Source organism: Phoenix dactylifera, chromosome 11 (assembly GCF_009389715.1).
Source record: "Phoenix dactylifera cultivar Barhee BC4 chromosome 11, palm_55x_up_171113_PBpolish2nd_filt_p, whole genome shotgun sequence".
Taxonomy (NCBI): Eukaryota; Viridiplantae; Streptophyta; class Magnoliopsida; order Arecales; family Arecaceae; genus Phoenix; species Phoenix dactylifera.
Genome location: NC_052402.1, coordinates 3,531,365 through 3,553,062, shown reverse-complemented (window position 1 = coordinate 3,553,062; position 21,698 = coordinate 3,531,365). Strand labels below are relative to the sequence as shown.

General features: G+C 41.3%; 1 protein-coding gene across 3 annotated transcripts in view; it reads right to left on the bottom strand.

Moving 5' to 3' along the window:
• Positions 1-1,887: 1,887 nt before the first annotated feature.
• The window catches only part of LOC103720861 (3-hydroxyisobutyryl-CoA hydrolase-like protein 3, mitochondrial), a 37,948-nt gene continuing 18,137 nt past the window's right edge, over positions 1,888-21,698 (bottom strand). For 2 of the 3 annotated variants that reach the window (XM_039131290.1, XM_039131292.1), the window contains 3 exons: positions 17,889-18,016; positions 17,669-17,770; positions 16,061-16,391 (listed from right to left, as the gene is read on the bottom strand). In XM_039131290.1, the coding sequence (XP_038987218.1) occupies positions 16,293-16,391; positions 17,669-17,770; positions 17,889-18,016 (329 nt within the window). In that variant the 3' untranslated portion in view covers positions 16,061-16,292. Of the gene's footprint in view, positions 2,110-3,640; positions 3,743-3,865; positions 3,994-16,060; positions 16,392-17,668; positions 17,771-17,888; positions 18,017-21,698 lie in introns of those variants that run through there. The other variant, XM_039131291.1, reaches the window with a different exon arrangement.

Genomic DNA, 21,698 nt, shown 5'->3' with positions numbered 1-21,698 from the left:
TTCAGTTGAGTGTTCCCCCACTTCACCCCTGCAAAAGTTGAAAAAAAACAGAAACAAAAAAATAGAAGGAAAAAAAAAAAAAAAAAAAAAGGAAGCTACTGAGACACCAGAGGTATCAACAATATAATAGATCGAGAGAGAGGATCCAAACGGATCAATAATACCACGACCCATAAAAAAAAAAAATTCTCTTTTTTTTTTTCTCCTCTCTCTTTTTTTCTTCGAGTCTATTCGGATGGGGTCGAGTCCGGTCCGTTCGGTAAACCCAGACCCGACCCATAAAATGATTCGGATCCAATTTTAGGACCCGACCCGGACCCGCGGATCCTAAAATTCGAACCGTATCGGGTCTACACGAGTCGGGCCGGATCGGATCTCGAGTCGACCCGACCCATTTGCAGCCTTAGCCATACTATATTATTGCAACGGTGAGCTAATTTTATTTTTTTTTCTTTTCTTCCGGTGCCGGAAGAGTGCAGGATCGTTATTTATTTATTATTTTATTTATCAAAATATATTTATTTATTATCTTATTAGTTCATTCATATATATATATATATATATATATATATATATATATATATATATATATATATATATAAAATTTTTTTCCTTTTTCTATTTTTTCTTTCTTTTTCGTTTCTTTTTTCTTCTCTTTTCCGTGAAGCTTATTCTTCTTTCTTCTTTCTCCTCCCTCCTTTCTTCTCCTCCGGCGAGGCCGGCGGCGCCGGAAGAGTGCCGAGGCCGGCGGTGGCTAGGCGACGTGGCTGGTGGAGCGCGGCCGAGACCCTTTCTCCTCCGGATCCTCTCCGGACGGCGACAGTGGAACGGCCGGAGACCTCTCCTCCAGATCCTCTCGCGGGCGGCGACGGAGCACACGGGGGGTGGCTCGTCTGCCAGACTGGGATGCGGTTTCTCCTCCTCAAATCTGGGAGCGGTCGACGGCGGTGGAGATGCAGGCACACGGAAGCCACCAAAAATAGGGGAGCACGAGGCATCGTGAGACCGGGCTTTCCCCTTCCTTCGTCTCAAGAGCCGCCGGAAGAACAGAGAACACAGGGAAAAAGGGGAAGAAGAAGGCGAGGTGGTGGGCGGGAGAGCGGCCGTCGGCAGCGGCGGGGGATAGGAAGGCATAATGGGCGATGGCAATGAGGAGAGAGATGGCGGCGAGGTAGTGACGATGGGGGGATGGGGGGTGTGGGTGGAAGGGTGAGGGGCCGCAGGTGGCAGAAGATGAGGAGAGAGGGGAAGGGTGTTTAAGGTGGGCCCGAGTGGCAGAGATAAGGCGGTAGTGGCCGTAGGAGGACAGGGCACCTCCGTATAAACGGGTGCATCTCAGCTTTTTTTTTTTTAGAAAAAAAAAAAAGTTAAACCTACTGAAGTTATTGGACTGGTTGTTATAAGACTAATCAAGAGATTTATTGTTATACTGGAGTCCAAAAAAAGATGAAAAATTAATTTTCTCAAAAAAAAAAAACTAAAATTTTTCAAAGCTCAACAGCACCTGCTAGTGCTAGGTGGCCCATTCACAAATCATTACTATTTACTTGCACCGCACTCTCTCTCTCTCAGATGAAATAATGGATATAATGGTGATACAGGCGAGGTGCAGAGTGCCAAACTAGAAGAAATATAAGCCAACAATAAAAAACAAAATCCAAAGATACAGCTGTGAGTGCCCTGATGTCCCGTTATATGACATGAGTCACATGATTAATAGTGCCAAACTAAAAGAAATATAGCCCAACAAGCCATTTAACCAAATCCAATGACCCATCTGTGAGTGCCATGATGTTCCGTTATAAAGAAGGCTTGGTCCGGGCTGTAATTTAATTAGGTGGAGAACATAAAGTCCGCCTGGTTTATTCTTCTAAACATAGTCTGGCGCTTTAAGTGAAAGTGGCAAATTAGTGGTCCCTTTTCAACATAAATAACAAGACGAAATCAGTCAGGAAAAAAAAAAACACTGCTGATCTTTCTCATTCCTTCATGATGAGTGCAACTACACCATCAAACAAACAGTTCATCTTCAGGGGGTAAAGGCTCAAAAACTGATTCAACTTCAGACCTGTCGACATCCTCCAGTTTTGAAGGGCTCCACTTTGGATTCTGCAAAAAGGATACCAGATTGAAAAGCATTGCCCCACGATGAAAGACATTAGGCTCTGACCAAAATGGAATCGTGGGCTAATTAAGGGGAGAACATAATCTCTACAATACACCCATCTGAAAAACAAGGGAAAAGGATAAACACAAAGAAATATCTGCAAAGAAGAAAAACAATGTCCGAAAGAAGAAAAAGAATGTTCAAACAAATCAAGATAATTATGTCCGAAAGAAGAAAATGGAATCGTGGGCTAATTAAGGGGAGAACATAATCTCTACAATACACCCATCTGAAAAACAAGGGAAAAGGATAAACACAAAGAAATATCTGCAAAGAAGAAAAACAATGTCCGAAAGAAGAAAAAGAATGTTCAAACAAATCAAGATAATTATGTTCCAATCTCTCTCTCTCTCTCTCTCTCTCTCTCTCTCTGATATAAAGAAGTATGTCCACACGTCACATAATTGCATTTGCATTCACGCACATTCAAGATGTGAAAACAAGTAACAACCCTGTATTGATTTAATGGAGTAAAAATGCAAACTATATATCTCCTGAGAGGAGAGAGTAACTACTTTCGATTCTAAAACCAAAAGATGTGGCATCAAAATACCATTGATCATGATCTATACTAGTTAATGCCTTTAAATCAACATCATATATTTTGGCGATCTTTTAACAATGTATCAAGTGGATGCAAAAATGAGACAATATTTTGTTATAATCTTAGCATTAAATTCTATATTAACTTTCAATCTACATATGTTCTAACATGTGTAGTTCATAATCAATAAGATGGACTCCTAATAAAATACTTTTTTATGTATTTTAGCACATACTAGCACCATGAAAACCATCAATATTTGTATCCACATGATGCATAGATTAGAAACCACCAACATATGTGATTTTTTGTTTCCTAGACATTTTAGTTATATAGATGATCAGTAGTGTGAATCTTCATTGCGAACACCCTATTATTGATTTTGGTATCAAGGGGATTAGATATCCTCTCCTCTCGAGAGTCCATCTCCACATATTACATGTACTCCTTATACATGTCGTAATACTGAAATTTGTTAATTTTCACATATTTCTTTGTTTTTAATACAATATTGCTGGAATGGTGGAAGGCTAGAACTACATCCCAGAAAGTCTAGTTTTCTTCTTTCTTTTCCTAAGTGTAAAATATGTATTAAGTATTTAGAGATGATGTTTGATTGGCGGGTAGAAAAGTATGATGGAATACCTAGTTAAGCTTATGCTAAAAAGACAAACCAATTAATGAACTGAACAGGATATATACTATCAAAGTTTAACAATGGACAATAGTAAGAGATGAAAATGATGAATTGTTTTGATAACTTATCACTCACGTATAGACAGTTCGAGCTAAGATGATAGCCAAACAGATATACTTAAGTTTGAAAAAGGAAAATCAGAGTCTCACATCAATCCTTTTTAAAGAACAGTTAAACATGAAATTATTCTCTTCATAAATGCAAGAAAAGGTTTGTCTGGGATCAGAAATACCAGGTCCTTGTCCACCAAAACTGCCCGTACACCTTCAGCAAAATCATTTCGAAGTGAGGATCTCAAGGCCATGCGATATTCAACCTTCATTACACCACAGAGCTGCATGCTCAATGCCATCACAATCAGCAGTCTTAATTTATATTTTGGGATAAAAAAAAGAGGAGAAAAGCAAAAGATACACTCTAATTTCCAACTGCCAAAAATTGGCATCTAAGATCTTACTTTTGATAAATGATGTTCATCATTTCCATGTGCAGATGCAACTTCCGGGAAATGCTTTAGCGGCAAGCAGGGAGAAAATGGTGCACCTTTCCCAAGTCCTAGAAGAGCATCATTTGCCCATTGTGCTACTGCTCCCAAAAGAAGCAAAATCAATCCAAGGAACTGCATATTTTTAAAAAAACAATAACAATTTGTACAACCTGATTCTCTTTGAAATAGGAAGTGGCCAGAAACACTATGAACAATGTTGCCCATCAGAGGACAACTATATGAGGGTTTTCTAAGGCTAGAAGGAAAAGTTGGCCATAAGAAAAAAAATTATGTGCTAAAAAAAAGCAACCTAGATATCTTAGACAAGTGAATGTCTCTAAAATTTTCTGTTGCAGGGAACTAATATTAAAAGTTTTGTCACTTGAGCTAACTTGTTCATGGTCCAAGCTAGGCCATGGAGTCGTAACTGATATATCCTCCAAAAAGAAGAGTTCTCACGTATATACTGATTTGGATCTTTTTGATGATAGGCTGCTAGAACTATCATAATTCTATACGTAGATATAGAAATTCCATCCAAAGCGACAATGTTAAGAAATAATGTCTACGGTATTGGATAAAGAGAACTCAGAATTAGCAAATGAAACATTCGCATCCTTAATTTCTGTGACATGGTGGGCTGGGAAGCGAGAACAAAACATGATAAAAAAGAACACTCATTGCCGAATGCTGGTCAAAAATTAAGGATGCTCGTCACAGGATGTTGGTTACGAAGGAAGCTTGTTGTCAATCGTTTGCTGGAAAAGAACGTTCATGGTGTATGGTGAAGCGAGAAAAAAATCCTAACCACTCAATCTCAAAAAGAAGAAGACTCTTAAAGACAGAAGACTTCGAAGAGATCGAGGAATCAGAAAGTGAAAGAAGAGCCTTATTTATTAGGTAATTTTGACTTTCTATAATAGATAAATGGTTTAACTACTGCTATCAATTTAACTGGGCATAACTATAGATTTTACAAAATATTGGGTGTAAGTATAATAAACATAAACTTTAGGAAGACTATAGTAAAGTTATTTTGGTCATTTTAAATTTCTTTTTGACATAGTACTTGGGTTCCATTAAAAGTTAACAGTTTGACTAATGTTCAGTTAAGTTATGGGCTAAAGTATTGGATAAAAATAAACCTTAAAGGGGTAAGCATAGATTTTTCATACTATTGGGTGTAAATATAATTTACTCCTAATCTAAGGGAGGTTTTTATAATTTACTCTAATTTAAAAAAAAGGAAAGGGAAAAGCAAGCTCCACCGGCGCCTCCCTCCCATCCTTCGTCCAGCACAACAGCTCTACTGCTGCCAGAGCCCGCTCCACATCCTTGCACTCTGCCTTTCACACTGTTGCTCTATTATTCTGACTTAAGCATTGAATGGTCCCCACCGAAAACTTTCTGGCAAGTAGATTTCTTGCAGGTTGGTCTCGAAGGTGACTGGTTCTTTATCACATTGATCTTATCCAACCTCATTTACTTCAGTTATCACCGACTTCGGAGTAAGCCGAGCAGCATCCCAGTCTCAGTTCAGAATTTAACGGCAACCGGAGTTGCTCATTTTATTTTAGAACTCAACTCCTCCCAACCCAGAATATCTTAAAGAATTAGAACGGTGGGAAATAAAGTAAACAGTGTCGGTTTCAAAACAAAATTGACGACGGTCATCATGCACACTCAGTGGCCTAAATGGTTTTGGAAAGTTCTGGATTAATAATAAAGAGAAACTTTAGTATCAAACCTATGTCAGCTAGTGCGGCAAAAAAAATGCTGTAGTGACTTTTAAAGGTGACTCCACAAGGCACTCGGCTGGTCTTGCTCGCTCGGTATTGGCATTGTGCCCGCAACATGAATGGTGGACGGTTGAGTGACCTTTTAAAGCGATTTTCTTAGTTACCATTAGCATTGCTCTTTTGCTCTTATTTGTATTATTGTGGTTGAAATGTGGCATGAGGGTGACCACGCCGGAGGAGCCACAGGGCGGGTCAAAAAAAGGATGATGCCTCCCGTGTACTGGCGCACCTGCACAAAGCCTCACCGGTGGATTCCGGTGAAGATTCTCCGATGCTTAAGTTAGAGTGCACCTTAGTTGGTCCAAAAAGTTCTAAGCGTTATCTGATGTAGGCTATTTATAGTCCTCGCAGAGGTGCCCAGGTGGCAGAGGTATGACCCATCATCATGGAAGGAGATGGTCTTGGCGAGGTGGCGTGCAACCAAGGCTTGCTTGAGGCACACGGTATCGGCCGTTCTTGTGAACGGCATGGCGTTGATAGAGGTGGTAGGGTATGACCTTTGGCAGCAAAGTATGGCCCCTGGTCGACATGTCGTAGAATGGCCGGCAACTAAAGCATGGCACGGTGATGTTGTAATGTACGGCCGTGTATGCGGGCGTAGGCGCGCGGGTGGATCCGGCCGTGGGCGAGGTCGGGCTCCCTTGGAGGCTGCAGCATATACTTAGTGAAGTCAGCTTGGTGAGCAATGAGGTTGGGCCGATTTGGGAGCCGTGACATATGTTTGGTGAGGTCGGCTCGACGGACTTTGACGTTGGCCCAGCCTCCTCGGCTCTTAGTTAGCTCCGCAGGCGCCCCCACTCAGATCGGGGCGCCATTGCCTGCTGTCGATGGTGTCGTTGCAGATTCCTGGCACCCCGAGCTCGGGTCGGAGCGCGTCGTCGAGGATACTTGGCGTTCGGAGCTCGGATCGAGGCGCGCTGTCAAAGATACCTGCAAACGGTCGACGGAGCCTCTTGGGCTCTTGGTCGACACTGCATGGCACCCCGAGCTTAGGCCCGGGACGTCATTGTAGATGCCTACGCCCGATGAGGCCTCTTCGGCTCTTGATCGGTACTGCAGGGCGCCCCGAGCTTAAGCCTGGGACGTCATTATGTCATCAAATAAGATTGTTGCAGGTAGTGGCAACAACTTGATTTGTGGGAAGAGGCCGAGGTCAGCTCGGCCTTCGATAAGGTCCAAAGATCTGGCCTGCTCGGCGCTAAGATCTGTTTGGCCGGAATAAGGTGGTCCCACTCTGGGGTAGGACAATCTTTTTTACCCCCCATCAAGTATATTAAAAATAATATTGAAAATTATGTATTATTTTCTGTGAGTTTGTTTGGCCGTGTCAATTTTAGGAGCTATTAAAGGGGAAGATCAATCAGAGAGCTGGTGGGCCATGAGGGCATCTACGTACTAATTTCTTTGATGAACCATCCACATACTACACTCATTACTCTCTGATCTTAGTGGGCACACGGCGCGATCGAGGAGCTGCTGGAACTTGAAATTTGGAATGGTTATGCTATGGGTGGTGAGAAACGAGATAGTTGCCTGACACGCGGAGAGTCATGGTCAGAATATTTGAATGGAGTTCAGAATTTCAGTTGCAGTTCAATCAATATTTTAATAGAATGGACAAAAGTTGGATAAATAAGTCGAAATCCAGTGCCGAATATTTGAATGGAGTTCAGAATTTCGTTAAATTTGCTTTTGAAAAATCTGAAATGAATGGGAATATATTTTGTCCATGTCAAAAATGTGTAAATTATTTTGCTATCGCTCCACAAACTGTTGAAGAATATTTGGTATGGAATGGTTTTCTGAAGGGTTATACAGAATGGATATCTCATGGAGAGTCTAAATTGTCATTTTCATCTAACGAACCCTTAATTATAGAACACACTGCTAGTATTGGATCTAATAGCATAGACAAAAATCCTTTTGTAGAAGATGATATGAGGGGCTTACTCAGAGATGCTCTTGAACATAATATTAGAAATTTAACAGATTTTAGTGGAGAGCAAGAAGGAGCTCCAATAGATGATGAGCATACCGTTATTGAATTTATACATGTTGAGGAACCTATAGACACGGAAGATAACATAACTCGGTATCATAATTTGCTGAAAGATTGTGATAAAGAACTATATCCGAGTTGTAAGAATTTTATGAAGATTTCTTTTATGGTGCATTGATTCCATTTGAAATATTTGAATGGATGGTCTGGGAAGTCTTTTACTATGCTTCTTCAATTATTAAAAGATGCATTTACAGAAGGTGTTATTTTGCTGTCAACTTCTTATGAAGCCAAAAAACTAGTAAAAGACTTGAATCTTGGATATGAGAAGATACACAGTTGTCCAAATGACTGTATTTTATACCGTGGTGAAAATATTAATGAAGATTCGTGCCAAACATGTGGATCTTCACGATGGAAAAAACAAAATGAAGACGAGCATGATTTGTCGAATAAAGTGGATGCTGCACAATCTAAAAAAATTCCGGTTAAAGTTTTGAGGTATTTTCCTCTCATACCTAGATTGAAAAGGATGTATGCATCATCAAAGATGGTTTCCTTAATGAGATGGCATGATGAAGGACGTACAAGGGATGAAATGTTAAGACATCCAGCAGATAGTTTAGCATGGAAAGCATTTGATGATAGGCATCACGAATTTGCTTTTGATGTTCGCAGTGTTAGGCTGGGTTCGGCAACTGATGGATTTAATCCATTTCGAACGATGAGTTCTACATACAACACTTGGCCAATAGTTTTGGTTCCATATAATTTGCCACCATGGATGTGTATGAAACAGTCTTCACTCATTCTGTCAATGGTTATTCTCGGTGATAAAAGCCCAGGTAATGATATAGATATTTTTCTGCTGCCTTTAATAGATGAATTAAAAAAGTTATAGCAGGATATTGATGCATTAGATGCTTTCACTGGCCAAACATTCAAATTGCATGCAACTCTTATCTGGACAATCAATGATTTTCCTGCATATGCTAATTTATCCGGTTGGAGCACTAAGGGCGTATTGCATGCCCTTCTTGTGGAGATTCAACTCAATCATATTGGTTAAAACATGGAGAAAATTTTTTTCAGAGTACATTGTAATTTGAAACTTATTGAGCAAATTTTTAATCAGATATGACAATATTCATATTTCGAATGATCTCAGTGTTTGTGTCAATGTATCAATGTAATACAGGTTTATATTGTTATAATATATGTTTTGTAATGTGTGTTTTATAATATGAATTGGTATTTTTATTTTTTTAAAAAAAAATAATTTCCGATGCTTTTAAGCGTCGGTAAAAGATGTCGTGGCACAGCACCGGCACGCTTATGCCGACGCTTCAAACGCTTATATGCCAACGCTTTAAAGCGTCGGCCCTTTTCGACGCACTAAAGCGTCGGGGAAAACCAGGAGGAAAACCGTGAGGAAATTTTCCGTCGGGTTATCGCCGACGCTACATAAGCGTCGGCAAATTCCGATTTTTGCCGACGTTTTCGTCCTGCGTCAGCAAAAACTTTTACCATTCTGGTATCGCCGACGCTTTGGCGACGCTTAGAGTAGCGTCGGCGGTACTTTAGCCGATGCTTATAAGCGTTGCTAAAGATTAAAAAAAAAAAAAAAAACCACCAGAGTAGGTTAGTTTTGAGGAAGATCAATCAGAGAGTTGGTGGGCCACGAGGGCATCTACGTACTGGTTTATTTGATGAACCATCCACATACTACACTCATTACTCTGTCATTTTAGTGGGCCCACGGCGCGATCGAGGAGCTGTTGGAACTCGAAATTTGGAATAGTTCCGCTATGGGTGGTGAGAAACGAGAGCAGTTGCCTGACGCGGAGAGTCATGGCCAGGTGAAGAGACACGAGGACGTATCTTAGAACTCTTTGGGATTCTCGACTTTTCAGGCAGAGCCTTCATCTTCTTTTGATTTTTCGAGGAAGGTTTTTCTTACAAAACTTCATCATGAATATAAAGCTTTTCTTTTTTCAAAGCAAATATATATATATATATATATATATAAAGCTTTTAGATATGTTGCCTGGGCATTTTTCGATCGTGAGATGTACTTAAGTATTGTGCTTTGTTGGAAAACAGTTAGTGATATAGTCGAGTTGTTGCTAGCTATGGTGAAAATTTAAAATATAAAGAATTCTCCGCATGCTTTTTGAGTCATCCACATGGCAAGTTTTGAATAGCCAGCCCATGATTAAGTTCAACATAGGTTAGTTCCGAAGTGTATCAGATATGCATAATATGGCAAATTTATTAAAACTCGAAATAGTATTCCTGTAAAAATCAACTTAGGCCAGTATGGCTAAGTCGACGCGGACTTAAACTGGTATCCTAAACCGATCTTTTAGAACTGATATGGGTTCGGCTTTCTAGAATTTGCAAACTAGCATATTCTCGGTGTAAGATTTTTTTCATAAAAATTCGTTTTGAATATAAAGCTTTTAGATGTATACATAAATTATTATTTTTTTCAAAAAAAAATTCCACGAGTATTGCTCCATGATTTTTTTAACAAAAAAGAACTAAAAAATCGCTGCAAAGCGCGGCTTCCTTGGTAGTTGTCTGATAAGACACCGCCCAATAATCAAATTAAGAATGTGTTCCCGGAATGTTGGTTCCAACAACATTTAAAGAATTCGAACGATGGGAAACGGAGTAAAGTGCAAACTTTACTCGGAAAAGCTAGCAGAAAAGCATCGGTGACTCGTTACTCGGTGATTTTAGTGGGTAAACGGCGTGATCGAGGTGCTGCCAAAACTTCAAATTTGGAACTGCGGTGCCGTGGGTTGTCTGAAACGAGAACAGTTGTCCGTCATGTGGGCAGCCGTGGCCACGTGAAGAGAGACGGGAGGACGTATCTCAGACTCGAATTCTTTGGGATTCTCAACCTTCTGGTAGGGCTTTTTTTAATTTTTCTTCCCCATTTTTCCTTTTCATATTCGGAGCAAGTTTTTCTTATAAAACTTCTTTCTGAATATAAAGATTTTAGATATATATATATATATAATTTGTTTTCCAAAAAGGTCTCCAAATAAGCAATTTCAGTTGTAGAACTGATTTTTAGATAAATATTTTTATTGAAACTAACCGCTTCAAATATGGAAAAGATTATTATATACAATTAATATATAAAGGAAATTTATTATGCAAAAAAAAAATCAACACTCCTTTGCATAAAATATGGAAGGTGGATCCAATTATACCAAGATCTTGCCTGTTAGTTTGAATATTCATGAATACCCGCCGTTGTTTTCGTAGAACTGTGTATATAACGGCAGTGAGAGGTGCCACTTTTCACCACCGTAATAAACACAACTATTAATGAATTATTTGTACAAAATTATTTGTGCAACTCGCAACTCATTAGATAAAAATTTCATAAATGGTACAAAAATTTGAGTTTGAAAAAAATTATTTAGATGAATTCTCCGTACTATACATAACATGGGTCTTATTTAAATTTTTTTCTACGTATAATGTATGATAGACTCCATAATAAATATAACTGCTGCTATTACTTAGTTTATAGCATCCATTCGTTAATATCATCATCATAGGGATAGGGGAAAGATATAAGGACAAGAATCGGAAAAACCGGGAGCAAGTAATTTTTCTCCGTGTAAAAAAGGAAAAAAGGAAAAAGGGTATGCAAGTCTTGACAGCTGGCGTCCATGCATGGGTTCGCTGTGTATATAACAGTGAAGGAGGAGGAGAGCAACAACAAGAGATACTAAAGACCCATCTCTACTTTGAAAGGTAGCATACTTACTGCCAAGAAGCAGCGAGACATGGCTCAGCTCCAACTACCCCAAATAGACCTCTCAGGGCTGCGAGAGAAGCATACAGGGACCCCGGAATGGGAAGCTGCGAGAGCCCAGGTCCTCCAGGCGCTGCGGTCCTACGGCTGTTTCGAGGTCATCTATGATGGGGTCAACCAGCAGCTTCGCGAGGCGGTCTTCGGAGCTGCAGCGAGGGAGGTGCTCAGCCTCCCTGCCGAGACCAAGTCGCGGAGCCCTGGCTACTTAAGCCATACCACTTTTAAGGCGCTGGACAGCGTGGCCATGCTGGATGCCACACCAGAGGGCATCCAGAGCTTCACCAACCTTATGTGGCCCCAAGGAAATGCAAGCTTTTGGTATCCTATCATTTCATGTTTCTTCTCTGTTGACTGAATTTTGATACCTGCAGATCCTTAATTTTGATAGCCACTTTATGTATCTTGATCACCTATTCGTAACTGTGTATAAGAAATGGAGGTTCATCAAAGAATAGAGATTGTTCCTCTATTCTTTAATAATCCTTGACCTATAGTATACCACCCCCAGACGTAGGCACATCACGCACTATCTCACACCGTTGGGGTAGATCCTGCAGTTCTCATAAATGAAGATCTCAAGGCTCCTGTATATAGTATTCTCAGAATCCTATTTCTCCATCCTGCATATAATTAAATACCATGTAATAAATAATAACGGGTCAACGCCCTCGTTCATTTCAAAAAAAAAAAAAAAACTAAAAATAAGAAATACAAATCTATAAGATGCCTGCATGGACTTTCTCTCTCTCTGAAGAAAAGGAAAGAAGAGAAATAAAATCGTGTACAAGGACCAGACATATTAAAATGGCAACCAACCGTATTCAAGCTAATTAAACATATATACCACGAGTTTAGTTCCCCTCTGTATCGTGGAATATGACTATATATGGTCCAAAAATTGCACCACTCCGCTACTGGAAAGAGGTTAAATATGTATTCAAATCTTTGAATATATTTTCCAGTTGATAACTAGTGTTTGCCATGAGTAATAAATCCATTATTTCTATTAAATGGTTGATTGTGATCTCACTACTATTCTTAGAAAAGGAAAGAAAGATCTTGCGCTTGGCTATGTTGTTTGCCAATGCAATCATCTCTTTTTAGATAATTTTTGTTTACAAAAAAGGAGTGTGTCTGTGCGTACGTATCATGGAAAGTGGGCTTTGGTGCAATGAAAAAGATAAATTTATTTTAACTTTAGTTTCGTAAGTTCAAAATATGAAAATTATCTTTCTACATGCGAAGGCTTATACATTTTTATCTTCCAAAACTGGCAGGAGGCTTATACATTGAGATGCCCTGTTACCCTTTTCTTTATATATATATATATATATATATATATATATATATATATATATATATCTTTTATCACTATCTTAGGTTTGTAAAGCCGACTTTATTGTTGATTTACCAAAAAATATGCCGACTTTATAATTGATTGTCTCTGTTTGGCCAGTGAGACGATGAAGTCCTACGCAGAGGGACTAGAGGAGTTGGGTCGGATGATCCAAAAGATGGTGCTGGAGGGGTTGGGCGTAGAGAAGTACCATGGCTCTCTCGTCGAATCCACAGCTTACAGTCTGCGATTGTCGTCATACAGCAATGAACCCGGTCAACAGCAAGAGATGGAGGTCTTTCCGATCCACAAGGATCCTCACCTACTGACCATTATTTCCCAGGATGAAATAAACGGGCTTGAGGTGCAGATCAAGAATGGTGATTGGATCCGCGTCAGCCCTAACTCTTTCATACTCATGCTGGCTGATTCCTTTGAGGTGCGCCGATCGATTTTCCTTAATTTCCCTCGATAAGATGCCCACGATCAAGTAGCTAGCTTTAGACTATATATGTGTATATATATATATATTTCAAAGCTGAACAAGCAAAGATAAGCAGGTCGACCCTATTTTATTTTGTTTTATTTCGTTTTGTTTTGTTTTTTGTCTGCCAAAAGGCATGGACCAACGGAAGTTTGCAGTCCGTCAAGCATCGAGTGGTGCTGAATGGTGAAGGGACGAGATACTCCACCATCCTTGCAGCCGCTCCCAAGGAAGGGTACGTGGTCCAAGCCCCCAAGGAGCTGGTTGATCAGCACCACCCGGCTCTCTTCAAGCCGTTCGAGTTCGCGGACTACTTCCGTTTCCGCACATCGGAGGCAGCTCTGAAAGCAGAAGACGTGCTCAAGGCCTACTGCGGGGTCCAGGGAGACCAAGTGGAAGAGGAAGCATGATCATCATCTCTCTCTAAGGCTTCATGTGAAAGCTTCTAGCGAGATGTCGTGCCGTCTCATCGGAAGGAGCTCTGCTCCTGATCGTTAGTAAAATAAACCCCTTTCCCCTTGTTGCTGCTGCTTTCATGGAGTGCTCTCTGCTGTCTGTCATGCATTAATTTCATCATAACATACCCTTATCTTTGGGTGGTTTGCTTGCTTCTGTCGCACTTCCAATCCGCTCTTTTTCTGACAAGAAGCAAGGTTTCTCCATGCCTTTGCCCTTAGATGGGTTCGGATCGGGTCGCCGCTTATGTTAATTAAAGAAAACCGCGATACCAGCTCTCGCGGTTTTCAATATTTCAATTAAAGAAAACCGCGATCCGCTCATTTTTAAAATTTTTTTAGGAAGGGTGGTGAAGATTTATATGCAAAGCTACACGTAAGATGGAAACCATTGTGATAAGAATTTTTAATTAGAAAAAACTAATCGTCTAGTTTTTGACTAGGCTCTAACTTTTAATTCATGTTGATTGGTTGTTTAACAACCGGTCCAGTTATATTTCAATATTTCATTATGAGACAAAAAATGATCCCGCCCCTACTGATCTTCCATTCCCACTGAAGAAGAAGAAGAAAAAGGGGTCGGTCGCAACAGCCAGCAGCGGCTGCCGCCAGCCACGACCTGGCCCCCTTCCGTGGCCGCCACGGCCCCGCCCTCTTCCACGCCCCCGGGAAGCCCCCCGCCCCCACGGTGGAGAGGAGCCGAAGAAGAGGAAGAAGAAGGGGGCGCCCTTCTGCGTCCCGCTGCTAGCGCTGGCCATGGCTCGGCCTCCTCCTGCGTCTGCCGCGGCTCAGCTCCTTTTCGGTGCCGCCATCCTCGCAGAAGGAGAAGAGTTCTCTGTTGACCAACCGTTGCGGGCTGCTGCCTAGTCCCCTTCTGCGGTTGCCATGGCTCGGCTCCCTTCCAGCGCTGTTGGCCTTGCGGAGGAGAAAAAAAAAGGAGAAGAAAGAAGAAAAAGGAAAAAGGAAGAAAAAAAAGAAAAGGAAAGAAAAAGAAAAGAAGAAGAGAAAAAAAAAAGAAAAGCAGAAGAAAAATAAATAAATAAATATATAAATGGATGAATAAATAAATAAATAAATAAATTTTAATAAAATAAAATAAAAAAAAATAAATAAATGAAGAAGGAATATCAGCTCTTAGATGGGTTCGGATTGGATCGCCACTTTTGCTAATTAAAGAAAACCAACGTGCTATGCACGTGAGACACAAGAAATATGGAGGATGGGTAGAGGATTGCATCGGTAAAGCCTTCAGAAATAGATAGATACTCCATTTTTTAAATTTCTTTTAGGAAGAGTGGTGAAGATTTATATGCAAAGCTACACGTAAGATGGAAACCATTGTGATAAGAAATTTTAATTATTCATAAATAAAAAAATTTCAACCATACCTTTGTAAACTTATATAAAGTAGCTTTACCATATACAAACAAAATCCGTGGTCTTCGTAAATCAATATTAAAGACACATGTACGCTCCAATAAATATCACCCTTCACATGTATTGCATTCGGACAGGGGCCGAATAAATGTGAGAACAGGCGCACTAAACAGCTAATGCCGGGAAAGAGCAGCCCCTAGGAAAACTGATTCCTGCGTGGGCATGGGCATGCACGCGCGCGCGCCCAAAAAACAAAAAAAAAGCCAGAGCCCCCGCCAACACACAGACAAACATAAAACCACAAAAGGATCAGAACCCTCACCAACACACCGAAAGGAGAGAGAAGCAAACGACTCAGCAACCAAATTTGCCTCTCAACAAGTAGCTAACACGGAATACGAAGCTTGTTCAGATCCTAAATAACTAAATTTGAGAAAGCAGAGTAGGGATATTTGAAGTCATCTGATCTATGACTGAATCGTTCGTATATAAAACTGAGCCCATCGATTTTAAGATTAATGTTCAAGAAAGCATTTCTATACAAATTAAGGAAATATTATGCAACGATTAATGTTGAAGATAGCATTTGCAAATATCTTCTAATATCCCTTAATCTTGTTTTTACTCTCTCTCTCAAAAGCAATAAAATATTTGCTACTAAAAACCCTAAAATTTTACAAATAATTAAAAAAATAAAAGGTTTCCATCTTCATTCTTCTTGGATATTAAAAATAAATAAATAAATAAATTTTTTACTAGCACCGCACTCTCTCTCAGATGATAATGGAAATAATGGCGATACAGGCGAGGTTCATGGTGCCAAACTAAAAGAAATATAGCCCAACAAGCCATTTAACCAAATCCAATGACCCATCTGTGAGTGCCATGATGTTCCGTTATAAAGAAGGCTTAGTCCGGGCTGTAATTTAATTAGGTTGAGAACATAAAGTCCACCTGGTTTATTCTTCTAAACATAGTCTGGCGCTTTAAGTGAAAGTGGCAAATTAGTGGTCCCTTTTCAACATAAATAACAAGACGAAATCAGTCAGGAAAAAAAAAAAAACACTGCTGATCTTTCTCATTCCTTCATGATGAGTGCAACTACACCATCAAACAAACAGTTCATCTTCAGGGGGTAAAGGCTCAAAAACTGATTCAACTTCAGACCTGTCGACATCCTCCAGTTTTGAAGGGCTCCACTTTGGATTCTGCAAAAATGGAATCGTGGGCTAATTAAGGGGAGAACATAATCTCTACAATACACCAATCTGAAAAACAAGGGAAAAGGGTAAACACAAAGAAATATCTGCAAAGAAGAAAAAGAATGTTAAAACAAATCAAGATAATTATGTTCCAAGGAGTCTCTCTTTCTCTCTCTCTCTCAGTGTGTGTGTGTGACAGAAAGAAGTATGTCCACACGTCAATTGACATAATTGCATTTGCATTCACGCACATTCAAGATGTGAAAACAAGTGACAACCGGAGTAAAAACACCAACTATATATCTCCTGAGAGGAGAGAGTAACTACTTTCGATTCTAAAACCAAAAGATGTGGCATCAAAATACCATTGATCATGATCTATACTAGTTAATGCCTTTAAATCAACATCATATATTTTGGCGATCTTTTAACAATGTATCAAGTGGATGCAAAAATGAGACAAAATTTTGTTATAATCTAAGCATTAAATTCTATATTAACTTTCAATCTATATATGTTCTAACATGTGTAGTTCATAATCAATAAGATGGACTCCTAATAAAATACTTTTTTATGTATTTTAGCACATACTAGCACCATGAAAACCATCAATATTTGTATCCATATGATGCATAGATTAGAAACCACCAACATATGTGATTTTTTGTCTTCTAGACATTTTAGTTATATAGATGATCAATAGTGTGAATCTTCGTTGCGAACACCCTATTATTGATTTTGGTATCAAGGGGATTAGATATCCTCTCCTCTCGAGAGTCCATCTCCACATATTACATGTACTCCTTATACATGTCGTAATACTGAAATTTGTTAATTTTCACATATTTCTTTGTCTTTAATACAATATTGCTGGAATGGTGGAAGGCTAGAACTACATCCCAGAAATTCTAGTTTTCTTCTTTCTTTTCCTAGGTGTAAAATTTGTATTAAGTATTTAGAGATGATGTTTGATTGGCGGGTAGAAAACTATGATGGAATACCTAGTTAAGCTTATGCTAATAAGACAAACCAATTAATGAACCGAACAGGATATATACTATCAAAGTTTAACAATGGACAATAGTAAGAGATGAAAATGATGAATTGTTTTGATAACTTATCACTCACGTATAGACAGTTCGAGCTAAGATGATAGCCAAACAGATACTTAAGTTTGAAAAAGGAAAATCAGAGTCTCACATCAATCCTTTTTAAAGAACAGTTAAACATGAAATTATTCTCTTCATAAATGCAAGAAAAGGTTTGTCTGGGATCAGAAATACCAGGTCCTTGTCCACCAAAACTGCACGTACACCTTCAGCAAAATCATTTCGAAGTGAGGATCTCAAGGCGATGCGGTATTCGACCTTCATTACACCACAGAGCTGCATGCTCAATGCCATCACAATCAGCAGTCTTTATATTTTGGGATCAAAAAAAAGGAGAAAAGCAAAAGATACACTCTAATTTCCAACTGCCAAAAATTGGCATCTAAGATCTTACTTTTGATAAGTGATGTTCATCATTTCCATGTGCAGATGCAACTTCCGAGAAATGCTTTTGCGTTAAGCAGAGAGAAAATGGTGCACCTTTCCCAAGTCCAAGAAGCACATCATTTGCCCATTGTGCTACTGCTCCCAAAAGAAGCAAAATCAATCCAAAGAACTGCATATTTTTAAAAAAACAATAACAATTTGTACAACCTGATTCTCTTTGACATAGAAAATGGCCAGAACACTATGAACAATGTTGCCCATCAGAGGACAACAATATGAGGGTTTTCTAAGGCCAGAAGGAAAAGTTGGCCATAAGAGATAGCGATATATGCAAAAAGAGGTTCCAAGTGCTTCACCAAACATCATGGATCAACTTTGAAGGATTTTGAACAACTACAGCCATTATACCATGTTATACAACCAATTATACAGACCTGCAATATTATCAAGAATGCATGAGCTTCACATTACTAATTTCTGATTTCATCAACATAAAATTGTACCTTTGTGTACATAGTTACGTGCAATGTGAGGACCTGCACAGGCATGTATTTAGTTCTACATCATGTTTGCACGTGCGTGCGTGCGTGCGTGTGTTAGAGAGATCTTGGGTGCCTAAGCAGGGCCAAGAACTCCAAGTTACAATTTCTAGCCAGCTTTTTTTGTGAAGTCCTGGGTCATCAGACACAGATCACCATTTCTAGAAGAAGTTTGAACATGTGAATGCAACATTGATTTATATAATTGAAAGCTATGATGCTCTAGGCCAATATTGATGGAACCGTCTCGAACCACTCGGTTCAGTGCATATTGAGCAATATTGGTGGCGGACCAAGATGATTTCAGCCTTCAAATTAAGAAACCGGCGAAGAAGGGGGAGAGGGAGAAGAAAAGAGAGGAAAAGAGAAAGGAAAATGGGGAGGGAGGGAGTGGCAGCGGGTGGGAAAGGAAGGGTCATGGATGGCCGGCGGATTGCCGGAAGGGGGCGTGGAGGGGCATTAGATAGGCTCCACCCTTCATTTTTCCTGTTTCGTACAAAACAAGAATTCCAGAGTGGAGCCTTTTTTTTTTTTATTTTGACAAGTTTTAAGTGAAATTGGCAACCCCTTACCGACTTTACTTAATTTTGTCAAAATAAAAAGGCTTTTAATTTTGAAAAAAATTATGTGAAGTTGACAAGGTGGTTACCGACTTCACTTAGATTCTTCCAAATTAAAAAAAAAGGCCTCCGAAATTTTTGTTTCGAACGAAACAAGAAAACAGGAGGGTACAACCCCTCCACGCCCCTCCGTTGCCCCTTGTCGGCTGTCTGCCCGCCACCTTCCCTTCCTCCCTCTCCCTCCCCTCCTTCTCTCTCGCTTTTCCTCTCTTCCGTTCTCCCTCTCCCCCGCCCTCTCTGCTATGTTAGGCTGGCTCCGTTGGCCTTCTCTCTCCCTTCCTCCCTCTCCCCCTTCCTCCCTCTCCCTCTACCTCCCTCGCCCACTCTCTCTTTTCCTCTCTCCCGTTCTCCCTCCCCCCCCCCTCTCTGTTGTATTGGTGTGGGCATAGCATGGGCAACTGGTACAACGATCCTTTCTCTAGGCCATGATACCACCAAAAGAAATCCTTCTTCCATAAATATGAGATATATGATCTAATACTAAAAAATACATCATCCCTCCGCCACACTATTCTGATAGCTAACATAGTGATGGGGACATCAGAGTGACTCGATTGCGGCCACACCAGATATTGGCATCATTGTGGTTGGGAGATGCTCTTGAGCCATCAGATTGAGTCGAACCCCGAATTGAGTCCAATCTAGTTTGCGTCATTTTTTATTTTCAACATTTTGCTATTGTTTGATTGAGTCAATTTGGTCATTTGCTTTTGTTTAGTCAAGTCAATTTGGTAAATTGTTTGTTATTGAAGTCAATTGGGTTAGCTGTTGAGTTATTGGATCGATTTTGGTATGTAATCAATCGGTTGACTTAGTCAATTGATTGAGGATCCAAGTTTGGCATGTCGTCAATTGTTTGAACTGATGTAAGGCCTATATAAAGGCCACCCCGCTTATGAATTAGAAAATTGATGATTGAATAAAAAATTCTAGCCTTCTTTCTGCTTCTTCCTCCTCTTCTCTTCTTCCTGCATCTCTATAACCTCTTCTTTCTACGTCTCTATAACCTCTTCTTCCTCCTCCCCTTCTTCTTTCTCTTTCTCTCTTCTCCCTGTAGTGGTCCGCCATCAGCTTGGTATCAGAGCAGCTCGGCTTTGCCCCTGCTGCCAAAGCCATGATCCAGTTTCTTCTTCCTTCTTCACGTGGTGGGCTCAGAAGGTTTTGGGTGTCTTCTCCCAAGCCCCATCGCATCAAAAGTAGAGCAAGAGAGAAGGAACGAGGGCCGTGGGTGCCGTTTCTCTTCTTGCACCCCCACTCACCCCCTTCCAAAAGCTTCCAACCCTCCCCGACTCTACAGGCTGCACCACAGAAACCCCCCCTCTCCCCTTCCTCCCTTTAAGCCCCCCCTTCCTCAATTCGTCCCACCCGCCATCACAGCCGAAGCCACCCTCACCCTCGTGCCGCCACCGCCGGATCGACCGCGCCGGCCAACGCCGCCCGTGAAGAATCGGAAAAACCCGGTTTGTCGCCTCTACGCGCGTGCCGCACCGCTCGGAGAAGAATCGCTCGCTGCCGTAACCGGCCGCCGCCCGTTGACTATTCCATCCCGGAGCCGTGACCGGCTGCCAACATCCACGGAGCCCCACAGAGGTCGGAGCATCCTCCCTAACTCATTGAGAGGTTGAAGACAATCGGATTAACAGGTAAGAGTCAAACCCGTTAACCCACATCCCGGTAACCCGGATCTCTGAAAAAAAAAGAATGCACATGACTTGCACATGACGGACCGTAACGGGCATCGGATCGGGTCCAACCCGATAACCCGAATCCTAACGGATCCGAGTTAGAAAAAAGAAAAGAAAAATACTTGTTCTTCTTCCTTCTTTCGGTTCACCGCCACCGTTCGCTGCGTCCGCAGCGCCGCTCCGCCATCGATCGCCTCCGCCTTCGCCGTATTCATCCCCGGCTGGTCCCGCTTCCCGGCCCGCTTGCCACCGCCCGTTGCCCCAAATGCCACCGCCATCCACCGTCGCCTTCCGCCCGAGAACCACCACCACCTCCGCCCTCTTCCTTTGCCGCCGTTGAGCTCCACCCCTTCGCCCCCCCTTTCATTGCATCTTCGGCCTCCCCCGCCCCGTCAGCCGTTGCTCCTCCTCGCTTCCTCCTCCGAGCCCTCTCACGAGCCCACTGCCCCTCCACCTCCCCTCTTCCCCCTCATCTCCTCTCCCTCTGCTGCTCCTTTGTCGGCCACATCTCCTGCTCAATCCGTGCTCCACCGCACTCCCACACCCCCACCCCTCTTCTCCAACCCACGAGTTCCCTTCTCCCTCATTTTCCTCAGGTGTTTTGGCTTTACAACATGCCCATCCCCAAGGCCTCTTCGCATCCGGTGTTTGGGTCCAACAGACCCAGTCCAACCCGGTCCACAGCCACCACCCACGCCCATCTCATCCGCACCCTCCTCAATTTCCGGCCCAACATGCCACCACCCCACCTAGCCATCCTTTCATTTTTCATTAGGCCCGCAAATTGCAGGCCCATTAGATCTGATCAATCCCTTCTACTCAATCAGGCCCTATCATCAAGGCCCCCAAAATTTTTCAGAACCAACGAGTTGTTGAGATCAGGTTTGCCAATTTGTTGTGATCAGACCCAAGTTGAAGCCAATTGAAGGGTCCATCAGCTGCAACCGTGTCTCTGATCGTCGCCCCAGCCCGA